Source organism: Cygnus atratus, chromosome 5, assembly GCF_013377495.2.
Source record: "Cygnus atratus isolate AKBS03 ecotype Queensland, Australia chromosome 5, CAtr_DNAZoo_HiC_assembly, whole genome shotgun sequence".
Lineage (NCBI taxonomy): Eukaryota > Metazoa > Chordata > Aves > Anseriformes > Anatidae > Cygnus > Cygnus atratus.
In genome coordinates, this window is record NC_066366.1 from 34,757,461 (window position 1) to 34,769,520 (window position 12,060).

At 45.5% G+C, this 12,060-nt stretch overlaps 1 protein-coding gene and 1 long non-coding RNA gene across 2 annotated transcripts in view; both read left to right on the forward strand.

Moving 5' to 3' along the window:
* Positions 1 to 263: 263 nt before the first annotated feature.
* On the forward strand, positions 264 to 1,756 carry LOC118244733 (uncharacterized). Its single transcript, XR_004777628.1, has 3 exons — positions 264 to 385; positions 1,218 to 1,269; positions 1,698 to 1,756. It is a non-coding gene; the product is annotated as an uncharacterized LOC118244733 (long non-coding RNA).
* A 654-nt stretch (positions 1,757 to 2,410) lies between these two features.
* PLCB2 (phospholipase C beta 2) overlaps positions 2,411 to 12,060 on the forward strand; it is a 48,008-nt gene continuing 38,358 nt past the window's right edge. The window contains exons 1-3 of the mRNA XM_035539804.2: positions 2,411 to 2,589; positions 6,635 to 6,712; positions 9,659 to 9,727. Coding sequence (XP_035395697.1) covers positions 2,506 to 2,589; positions 6,635 to 6,712; positions 9,659 to 9,727 — 231 coding nt within the window. The 5' untranslated portion in view covers positions 2,411 to 2,505. The remainder of the gene's footprint in view (positions 2,590 to 6,634; positions 6,713 to 9,658; positions 9,728 to 12,060) is intronic.

The following is a 12,060-nucleotide window of genomic DNA, read 5'->3' on the forward strand; positions in this document are numbered from 1 at the left end:
GTTGATGGGACAGAGAAAGCTGTTAAATGTACAGGTCTGAGAGAATGCAGGAGAGAAACTGCTGTTCTGTGACACCCTGGTTCTGGCAAGAAGCAAACATTGCTTATGAAGTTATTATATTTGTGGTAAATACAGGGTGGCCACTGGAATCAGTTGCTGTGGCTGCCTTATTTTGCCTGCAGACTTCTGACAGCACCTGGTGGCAAAGCTCATCCCACCTTTTGCTTCTTCACAGCTGTGTTCTCCAAGGCCTGCCTTTAGTGCTTTGTGTTGCAGAGGATGGGAGGACTGGAGCACTCCTGAGCAACTTCGTCTGTTTCACAGCTGCTCCCTGAGTCAAAGACAAGCAGTCCTGGAACTGCTCTGGCCTTGCAGAAGGGATCAGGTGAGAGTAGCAAAAACTTTAACTCCTCACTGTAGCCTCCTGTGTACCTGTGGGCTTTACATACCTATATAGCCTCAGGGTCTCTTCCTACACTATTTGCGAGAAGAACAGAAAAAAAAAAAAACACTCATCAGTGCCTGGAGTTTCACTGACATTTATGCCAAGTCACAGGCTGTTGCTGACATGTCTGAGCTCTTCCACCACAGCCTTTGGGATCTGGGCAGCCACTGTCATCTGCCACTTTGCTTGGGAGTAACAGCAGTCCCTGCGAAGGGGGGTTTGGTTGTGCTGCCGTGGCTGGGCCTGCAGTGCCCCCTGCTCTCTCAGCTGGTGGCCAGAGCAGTCGACACATGCAACTTTGACACACGTGCAAAGAAACTTAATACTGCAAGCGTGCCTTGGTTATGAGACTGGAGGTGATGCTTTCCTATGTCTCAGTCTCAGCCCTGACACTGAGCAACCACAGTGATGGGTAAGCCACCTCCGCTCTCTGTCATAATAAAATAAAGCTAACAGCCTTCAGCTTGGTAGCCAATCCTTAGAGTACAGTGCCTTGCAAAATACGTTGGTAAATGCAGAAAACTCAATGGTAGCTGGCAGTGTAGAAGCTCCCTTATTCCATGCTTGTCAGGCAGATAAACTCTTGAAAGAAAAGTACAAAGGATATGAGGTTTGCTCAGCGTTCTGTTTCTGCAGCATGAATCTGTCTGATAATTGCTGCCATCTTTGATTTTTACAGCTAGAGCACTTCCTGCAGGTCTATTTAATCTCCTTCCAATTTCTCTCCTCCCTCATGCCACTGACATTTGAAAATGCCTTCTGATTCCTTCAGACAGCCTGGGGAAGGATGACTGATCCACCTTCAACTGGCCTTGCTGAAGTGGGTAAGTTGAAGGTGGGAAGGCACAACAAAATTATGGAGCTAGCTCCCTTTGCACAGTATCTTTACTTGTTACAGTCTCCTTGCCCTTACAAACAATGGCAAGTGCCACACCATGACTTTCCTGGTAGAATTTCATCCTTGGCATCTTCTATGCAGATGGAAATCTTATTACAGCAAGTGCAGTACAGTTATCTCCACTTCTACTTAGTTCCATGGCTCTACCTTTTTGACTTAAATTAACCTTGCCCATTTCAGTACTTCACACAAGCCGCTCTCCTTGTGGTTAGCCCGTACACTTCTGGCAGCAGAAGCTCCTTTTCTCCTCTGCTGTCCACGCTTAATTCCTTTTCTCCGAGTTTGGGAGCAGGCACTTGTTTTTGCACTGTTTGCCATTAACCTTCTGTTCCCCTTTCTGTCTCTTCCCTACAGCTTCATTGTTATAGTCCCCACCTTACTCATCTTTATTATCCTGTGCTCCCAGAGGACCTGCAGTAGACCAAAGTGAATCTGGAGCATGTTGCAGTTCCTAAGTACTCTTGTGAAGGTTTTGTTTCATCTGCCTGTGAAATTTCCATCTGCCCTGCTGGTCCTTCTCACTTTGAGGCTAACATTCGGAAGAACCTGTAAAACAAAGAAAAAAGTTAGACGGGGCAGTGCAGCAAGCGGCCCCACAAATGGAGTCTACAGAGCAAAGAATAAATTGTATGTGGTATTTGTCCTGGTTGCATGAAGGGGGCAGTCTGCTTGTAGCCAAACCCTGAGCTGTTCTGTAACCACATCTGCTGAAATAGTTTTGAGTGTCGACTGGCAATGCCTGCACTTTGTCAAAGAGAACATTTAAGGAAGTTCAGTTGCGGAAGTGCTACGAACCGTGTGCTTCACAAGTACAGCCCCGAGGAGTCGGTCCCTCCTGGAAAGACGGTGTGCGTGCATGTGTGCCCACGCGGGCATCTCCACTCATCGCAGGCTTCCCTCTAGGTGACCTTGGGCTGAGCTTCTCGTGCTTGTTTGGAGAGCTGTTGATTTACAATGCAGATTCGTCGGTCCTCGCCTGCCTGTCACTGCCCCTCCTAAATTTGGCCGGGATGTAAGAGGCTGTTTGCTTTCTGATGCCAACAGTGGAGATGGCAGAGAGCCTTGCCATGTGAGAGGCAGAGATAGAGGAGAGGGGGCCAAAGAGGAACAAACTGTGCTACTCCTATTGCTTCTTTTAGCTGAGGAGCACAGCTACGGGACAATGTCAATGCTTACTCCTGTCCTGCAGCCCCCGGAGGTGAAGGAGTATCTGTCCAAGGGTGAACGCTTCATCAAATGGGATGATGTGAGTACCGGGGCTTTTGCTTCTCTAGATTGTAAGCATGGTGGCGGGGCAGGTGGTGTGTTTCGGGCAGGGTTTGTGGCGGCCTGGGAGTGTGTATATTCAGTGGGGGGGGCGGGGGGAGATGTGTCACTGGCATACCTGAGAGCAGTGATGTCTGAGGAAGGAGAGTGAACTGAGAGGAACAGTAGAGTTGAGGGCCAAAACCGAAGGGCATATATGTTGGGAGTTGGTGATGTGACTTCTGCATCTCTCGTTCCTGGGGTGGCCAGAAGTAAAGGAAGGAGTGTGCTGCTGGGTCTCAGTTCAGCAGGCGTAGGACCCCTGGGTCCTGCTTCTGTGTGCGAGCCAGTCCTCAGGAAGGCAGTCCCGGCTGGCAGCCTCCCCGGGCTGAGGCACACGCTGCTCTTGGACATGTCTGGGGAGCGTGAGGGGTAGGATTTACTTGCTGCATGGGCTCTCCATGCTTTGCAGGTGAGAGGCAATCAGATTCCAAGTTGCTTCCTCTTACAGCCCTGCTGCTGGAGTGGATCAGGGGCGAGCCATGTCCTTTCACGACTGCCTAGCTTGTGGGTCTGTGAGCTACCAAACATGCAGTGGCCGAGCAGCCAGGGGCCTGGGCTTTAGCAGTGCTGGAGCCTTGGTGGGTGCTGTAAAAAGCTGATTCTCTCCTCAGCTCTGTGTTCTCTTGTATCTTCAAAAGGCCTGGTTTGCAGCCTTTTGTTGTGAGGGGAAGAAAGCGTGGATCAGCAGAAGAGTTAATTTGGGTGTAATAGTTCCCCTCCTCGTTTTCTAAGAAGGCAAAGAGTATTTCCCCTAATGCCCGCATGCCCAGGCAAGGCGATGGTAGCTGCCCATCCATCTCGTTTGGAGTTTGATCTGCGCGCCATTGAGCGTGAATCTTGGTAAGCCAGGGAGCAGGCGAGGTTATGATCATTCACCGAGATCTGGGGAAAGCATTTGATGTGGTGTTGCAAATGAGGTTCGTTAGAAGGAGCCTCCCACAGCAACACAAGAGGGATTAGTGCCTGCTTTTGTGGGCGTAAAACTGGAATAGAGTTTTAAGTCCCAAGGCAGTGCATGCGGGGGAAGTAGATCACTTGTGTGCAGCATAAGCAGGGGTGGTCCAGCAGCACAAAGAAATGAAAAAGTAATGTAATATACTGCTGACAGGAAGGATGAGTGCTGAGGAATACTTGTCGGAATATCACTGGACAATTATTCCACTAGCTCTCCATAAACGGGAAGATGACACCAGGTTTTGGTGGAAAGAGCAGCTCTCCCTTCCTTCCCAGTAGGGCCATTGCCTGTGGATTGCACTTGTGGCTGCTTTGCTTTTGGCTTCTGAGGATAACAGGAGCCAAACTTGCCTAATCAAAGGCTGAGCTTTTCCAAAAATTGCTGCTGACTTTCTATGCTCAGTCCAGGGGGATCACTTTCCCCAAGACTTGAAGTTGTTAAATACACTGGGAATTTCTGGGTTAGTGGTTCCCTTGAAGCCCAGGGTGAATTGAGCTGGACTTCCAAGACTCACAAAGTGTTTGTGGTTGCAACAGCAAATAGGAACGAGGGAGCTCAAGTCCCATGTGGATTTTTGCCCAAGGTTTACAGACCTGTAACCACTCCTGAAAAGGCCTCCTCTAATTACTGAGTTTACAAACCTGATGTCCAATAATTAGAAAAGCCTTTAGGTGGTCTGTTCTGGTCACATTGCTCCATCTCATCATGCTTTCCTACTCTACAGTTACAGCAGGCTGCAAAGGAAAATGGAAAGAGCTCCAGGCTGTTGGGTTGCTAGTGGAGGGTCAGAATTGGGTTGCTAGTGGAGGGTCAGAATAAAAACAGAGCTTCAGAGGTCATGGAACCTGCGTTGGTTTTATTGTCTGACTCTGAAGTGACCTGGCCATGTTGTTGGTAACAGGTTTGACCTCTTTCTACAATAAATGAGGCAAAGGAATGAAGGTAGATCAGACTGGCTCCTTACATCACTGTAGTTTTGGGTGGCACTGAGGCCTTCACTGTACCCAGCAGGTTCTCGAGAAAAGCAAAAACACACTCCACCCCCTGCCCTGAACTGCCTGTACCTTATCCAGCATTTGTAATGTCTTCTCTAGAGAGTGCGACAGGATCCAGGCTAGGCTTGATTCTTCTGACCTGTCCACACTGAGTTAGCATGCAACGTCTTGAGCTATGGAGCAACTCTGCTGGGCTTTGTTTAGCATCCAATGAGCTGGGGCTGCCAACCAGACTAGGGAGAACCAGCTTGGGAACCCTTGCAAAATCTAAGGTTAAATGTAGTAGATGACTCTTAAGTGGAACAGATGTGTATGGATTTGGCTCCATGATGACTCTTAACCTTCTGAGTACAAGCAAAGATATTTTCTATCCATTTAAGATTACAGAACCCACATTACAGGAACAGACAACACTTGCTTTTTTTTTTTTTTCTTTGTCCTAGAACCGAATTCCACAGTGTGAGCAGCAGCCAGTTTGGCTGTGGGACTGTCTGCTGTGGAATTCACCATCTCCTTTTTTTGCCAAGGAGCCAACCCTGTAGTAGAGTATACCTGCACCCCACTGCCATCCATGTCCCTGATCAGATGCATGCCTTTTGGCAGTACTTATTGCAGCCTCAACTTATTTTCAAGAAAGCTGCTTTGTAGGAGATAAGGTTTATCTAGAAACCTGGCGCAATATTTAGTAGCAGTAGAACAGTGCCTGTTTCTGCTCTTCATGGCATGAGGCCATGTGTTCAGAGAGCCAGCTGAGAGCTCTGGGAACATAGGCGTGATGCTGTGCAGATCAACATTGTCCCTAGTATAGTATGAGAAAGGCAGGGAGTGAAAGAAGAACATATGATGCATTATGGCATGGGCAGTTTACTGTAGTGGTCACAGCCCAAGAAGTATAATGAATCTGGAAATGGAGGTCCCTGGAAATACAGATACGTTTTAGGGCAAAATATGAGTTCAATAGCAAACCGAAGAACCCAAGGCCAAATGACCAATACAGTCTCCAAATTCCTTTACTGGCTTCAACTCACTAGCTGAGTATTTCAACTTCTTGAAGTGAATTTGAAGCCTTCTTAGAAATGACTGATAGGCCTTGTGATCCTATCATCTCTACCACCAGAGGTCAAATGCAGTCAGGAGCCCGCTAGACTGAACGAGCAGATGGGCTGGCCCCAAGCAGAGGCACCACGCACTCTTTATCATTGTTTCCAAAGAGCTCATGCTAATTCATCTCTTAGCACAGGCTTGGTGTGAGACGGGAATGGGCATTGTGTTGGAAATGTCTGTGAAGTTGCCTTTAACTGAAAATGCAGAAGCAGCGTAATTATTCAGAGGAAAAGTATACAATCTCGCAGCAGCCTGTTTCCTTTGCAGTTTATGCCTTCATTCTGATCTGGAGGGCCTCCGCCCTGGTGTACAAGATTCTGTATCAGCCCCAAATCATTTTTATCTAACTTTCTGGGTGTTTAAATAGGATGTGGTTCATCTTATAGTCCATTTAGATCTAATCCATGGAGTTTAAGAATCACCTCCTAAAGTACACTCATCTGTTGTATTAGATGAACCCCTCCTTGAACTCTTGGCTAGATCACCATGGACTGTAAAGAGAGCCCAGGTAACTAGCACAAATAGATATCTAGATGGTAGGTGTCGCAGACGAATGTCATCTATGCTTGGCTTAGGCTCCTTCTGGAGCTCAGAAGAAAGTAGGTGCCTTGGAGGGAAGGCAGTTCAAATGAAACAGTCACAGCTACAGGAACTTCCTTCTCTATTAATTGTATAGAAATGTCCCAAGAGTTATTTTAGCTAAATGCATAGTGTACGGTGAGACCCAGGCTTCAGCAGAAATCAGCTTCTGTAGCCTCACACTGTTACGCTCAAGATGTACTGAAATAATCTGGTTCTTTCCATAAATCAGAAGATGATTCACCCGACTGGGTCTATATTTTAACTGAGAACCTTGCATCCCATGATGGATTCCCCAAGTCACGTAAGGTGCTAACCTTTTGTATTTTTGTTTGTTTGTTTTTGGTCAGGAAACAGCAAATGCTTCTCCTGTGATTCTTCGGGTGGATCCAAAGGGCTTTTACTTATACTGGACCTATCAGAATAAGGTAAGTGCTGAGATTTCACAGGTTGGTCTCCAAATAGTCAATTCAAGTTTGCACAAAATTGGAACACCAGAAGTGCTGGACTATTGCACACAGGAAAGCAGCCACGCTCATTCCACTTAGCAGGAAACCCCACACAACAGACCTGGAAGTTTAGTGCTTATTCAATGGTCAATTTATCTTCAGAGTTCCAGCAAGAGCAGAAAACTAAGCTGCGAATGTGCCAGAGGTGAGCGCAGCCATTCAGTGTGACAAGCAAAAACAGTCTTATACCTGTGAAGTTCACTATATGTGCTTCAAAGGACTTGTCAGAAAGGAGTAGTATTGATATCCCTGTTATCCAGCTTGCTAAAGGATTCTCCATTCCAATATAATGGTGCAGCTGGAATAAAAACAGCTAGAAGTGTGTAGTTAAATGTGTGCAGCATTGGCTAACATGTACCTTCTGTGTAGCCTGTGGTGTAATTAACTGACCTGCTATCTTTATAAATAATAAAGGTAGTGGTGTAGAGACTACATCAGGTCTGGAGATTGAGTTGTACTCTTCTAAGGCCAAGGTGGTGTGTGCACTGCTGGAGATAAAATGCAGGATGCTGGCTGCCAGAGGGGAGTTAGATGCCACGATTTTAGGAAAGAGAATTCTGCTCCTTGCTGATGGGTAACAATAAAGGGTGGAGAGGTCTGGCTTGCCTGGAGGTGGAAGGCTGGGTTTACTTCTGCTTTCCAGAGCTGAGCTGTGGTTCAGCTCTACTTCCTCCTCATGACCTATATGCTAAAGAGGCATGGTAGATAAAGACAGAGACGGTGCTCCTCCACAGCACGCTGGCCAAGAGGCCTGATGTGTTTTGGTGAGCTCTGAATTCTCCGAAGATCGTGCCCCAGTGCCAGCTTGGGCAAGGCACTGCCACACAGCCCTAACATCTGAGAATACAGTATTGCAAGGCTGGGGACTGTGACATCCCTGCAGAAGACGTGTTTGTCTTTCAGCCCTCTCCGTCACTCTCATTCTCCCTTTCAAGGGCTGTGCTCACTCCTGGTGATAGAAGTTAGGCTGCAATGGTCCCAGGCAGACATCAAGAAGTTGTAGCACTGGGAGATGCATAAAATGGGCCGGGGGAGCTGTTATCACCTATCAAAAGTGAGGTATTTCACTAGGTTAGTGGTGTGAGGGATTTAATTACTTCGGAAAGCTGCTGAGATAAGGAAGCCAGCTGACATGAGAAGACCCAGACAGGGGGGTCTCATTTTCCTGGAAAATGTATTGGTTAGCACTTAAAATAAACTAAACAAATTTGAGAGCTGCAGTGGAGCAACAGCATGGTTTACATACTTGGGCAAGCGTTTGGGGCCTTTCCCCCTCTCTGAGGGAATCCGCAGTGTGTGTGAGCTAGCAAGGGTGGCAGGCAAATGCTGGCTGCCAGAGGGAGCTGGGGCAGGCTTGCAAAGGTCATGTGCAGGCTGACAAGCACAGCAACCAGGCACAAGAGATGTGCTGGTACAGGCAGAGCATGAGTTCATCGTTCAGTTGCTGAATTCATATGGATTACTAATCTTTCTATGGCTGATTTGTTTTGAGATTTGTTTGTCACAAGCAGCAGGGAAGAGCTGCACTGTTTTTGTGCTAGGGATCCAAAAAGGAGTGAGGTTAGCACTAAAATTTCCATCCTGCTTGACAATAAAGTGGGGCTACAGCCAGAAGACATGGTATCCACATTGTTCTTTATTACAATCTTGGAAAATAATATCTGCTGCAACAAGTATAATTTGTTCTCCAGATATGTTGTGAGCAGGCAAATTAGTAACAGAGGAAGGAAATTCAGGCTGGATATTAAAAGAACAAACAAACACAACAAATAGCCAGTAGCAGGGACAGTGAGGATGTGGAGTGAGCTGCCTAGGGAAGCTCATGGAATGTCCTCCATGGGAATTGCTTCAGGAGGCTTGTTGGGAGAAGTGGTCCTGCCTGCCTTCCAGCTCAGCTGCTCTGTGTTGACTGCGTGAAGGCAAAAGACAGGTTCATAATATCAGTGACAGGAGATTCTGGATTGCATTAAGGTATGAACTGTTTGCTGGGGAGGAGTTTCCCCATTCAAACCTCTGTGCATATCATATACTCCCTTGCATGATATGAGTTCCTGTCCCAACAACCAATACTCGACTCTGGTACAGAAGTGAGAGAATGTAATAGTAGAGTAGGAAAGGCTATGTGTGCATCAAATCCATGTGCATGCTTTTTCCACAGTACCTGTCTCCTTAAATTGATCCAAATGGTACAGAGTAGGATGAACACTTGGCTCACACCAACATTGTGTTCTTCCCCTGCAGTACTTACTGAGCACTTCATGTTCTGCCACAGCTCTGCCTAGATTCACCATTTTCATTTCAAAAGTCACACTATCTGCTTTCTTGGGTTTTATTTACCCAGCTCTAGCTCAGTATCCTCATCCTGCCATTGTACCCTGAGGTGAAAGTGCAGCTGTAGTGGTGTTCCCATTCCCTGCTTGCCAAGATTGGCAAAAATACTGCCTAGGCTCTTCCACTCCTGTTGTTTCTGCCTGGATGTCTGGGCCAACTCAGGTCTAGTGTGACTAGAGTCCATATCTGAAGCCCAGAATCTGGTGGTCAAGACAGGAAAACGGAGGCCTGTTGTATGGGTAGACAGGAGTTTCATTTCATCCCAGTGTCAGAGCATTTGTAATCCACACAGGGTCTCTGGCCTCACCCTGAAAAGGATGGCACTGCAGACCAACACTACCTCTACACTAACCAGCCTGCCAGCTCGGCATATCAGCAGCTGATGTTCCCCTGCCTGCATTGTTCATGGTGGGAGAGCTCTTCCCCAACGAAGGGCACTGGCTCAGAGCAGCTTTGCAGCTTCTGGGGGCTCCACAATGGTTTTGTCTTTACTTCTTCCTTTCCCTAATCTTCCTTGTCCTTGTTCCATTGTAGGAAATGGAAATTCTGGATATAACCAGCATCCGAGATACTCGAGTAGGGAGATTTGCCAAAATCCCCAAGGTGAGTACGTCATTGCTTCATTTCTGTCAGTTTGTATGGGAATGGCAAGGCTGTCTAGGGCTTTGGCGTAAGCTGAGGCAGTTTACCTTGGCTTTCTGTTATAAGAAGGTTGAGGCACCATTGTCTCTTCACATCAGAACTATGTAAATATAGAAGAGCTGTCTACTCATGTTCTTAAACTTCCCAGTAATTTACTGTACACCTGAAAGACACAGACTGTGGTATATGAACCTATTGGAAGGAGTATGCCAGAAAGCTGGGAAAACAACAATTCAGCTTCCAAGTGCATGCCAAAAGAGCAATCTTCTGTTGTGCACAGCAGCTGTGTTCTCTCCTGTGCCATGCATCTGGCTGGTTTTAACCTTAGCCTGGCCTTATTGATCACTGAGTTACACTGGGAAGGAGTCCTGTGATGCTTCTGTACTGAGTTACCAGAGTTGCTGTTGTACAAAGATGCACAGGCTGGGTCAAGGCAGCTGCAAACCTGTAGTTAGAGTGAGACACCAACACAGTGTGTGGTGGTTTTGGTTTTTGTTTTAAAGGGAAGAAAATGTAGTTTCAGAAAAAAAGTTACTGTTTTTTCAAATAGCTTTCAATTGCCTTCTTGCAGGGTGACATACTAAGGAAAGCACATGATTATGGCTTTGTTTTTGGTTTCAGTTATAATTTAAGCTTCCTGCAGCAAAGTTGTGTCCTTGTTAGGAGTTTTTTTTGGGGTTTGACTTTTGTTTGCTTTGAACTTTTCTGTGTATGAAAAAGACGAGCAGAAAGTTAAAGTAAAGCTAGAATGTGAAAAGGGAAAAAAAGAGTAAAGATAATGGCTCCATATGGTAACGTAGGTGATTCTCAGTCTAATGTAAAAGAGGAAGATTTTGCAATACACACTGAGAGACTTGAGCAGCCTCTTTGTGCAAGACGTATGGATGTTTTCCTAATACCTCTCTAAAAATGTCTAATCAAAGTTCCCTGAGGCTGATGCTTCTCAAAACAACCTAAGGAGATGGATGATAAAGGTACAGAAGAGCTCAAAAGCAGTATCCATCTTTCACAATTCTTAAAAATCTTAATTATTTCTGAGAAACTGTTTCTTTTCAGAAAAATTACTAGAATTAAACATATTTGAGTTTTAAACAAGCCTACAACTTCATCTGTAACTTGTTTTGTGGGAATAATATTTGAAAAAAGCTATCCGAATTTTTTTTTCGTTTGAGAGTATACAATTTTTGGAGCTAATAGAACTGAGTGCTACACTCCAGGCAGAATGTCTGAAGGAAAAGATCTATGCAAAGGAGAGTTACAAGATAGTTTTCTAGGTTGTTAAACTTCACAAATAACCTGTTTATGAAATAAATCCAACTTTGTAGTTTATACATTGGTGGTGGAAGTACTGAGGCCATAAATGGATGTCCACTTGGTAGCAGCAGCCAGGCAGGCAGGAGAATGACTGAGATTTTGGTAATTAATTAAAGAAGACTTTCATTGGAGACTACCAACAGAAACATGGCAGCACAAGTACAGTGTCAGAGCTGCCTCTAGACAGAAAGAATTTCTACTCAAAAAACATCTTTCCGTGATGAGCCACTACTCCCAGAAAGGAAGTGCTCTGGAAACAAGACAAACCCCAGTTTAAGAGTAATTCGCAATGGTTTTGTGGTCACCACATTCCATATCAGAGAAAAGCTGGTACCTGAAATAGCCTTTTAAAAGATTTTTAATAGAAGTAGAAAAAGGCTCTAGAAAAGAGTATGAGTTCATGAGCAGTACCAGGGTAGCAAAAAGCAAGAGTGTTGGAAGCAGTTGCAGCGCCCCACAGGTAGCTCTGTATCTTTTCAATAAGATTGAAAAGTGACCTGTGTAATTCCCATCTTAACCAAAGACTCTTAAAGAACAGAATGAGAGATGAGGTCTTTGTATGGAAAAATTACTGCTTGAGAGTAAGAAAAAGATATAAATGGTCTCCTAGGAGAAGACAGAACTAGTAAATTCCCACGCTCCCAGAAAGACCAGTGCTTGGGCCTGTGACATATTCCACGTTCATACGTGATCTACAAAAGAGGTGTATAGAGAAGGCAGTTTTCCAATGGTACCAAGTTATTTGTAGTAATAAAATGAGGGTTGATTTGTAGAAAGACCTTGAATCACTGATTGACTGGATGATCTAATAAGCGATGAAATTTAGTACAGATAAACATCAGGCAACACAGAGGAAAAAAAAAAAAGAAAAAAAAAACATTTTAACCTTCTTCTGACAGGCTCTTAGTTGACCGTTACACATACCCTCAGGGTCTTGTTTTTGAGTAGTAAACCTATGCAAGTGCTGACTTAGTGTTCTG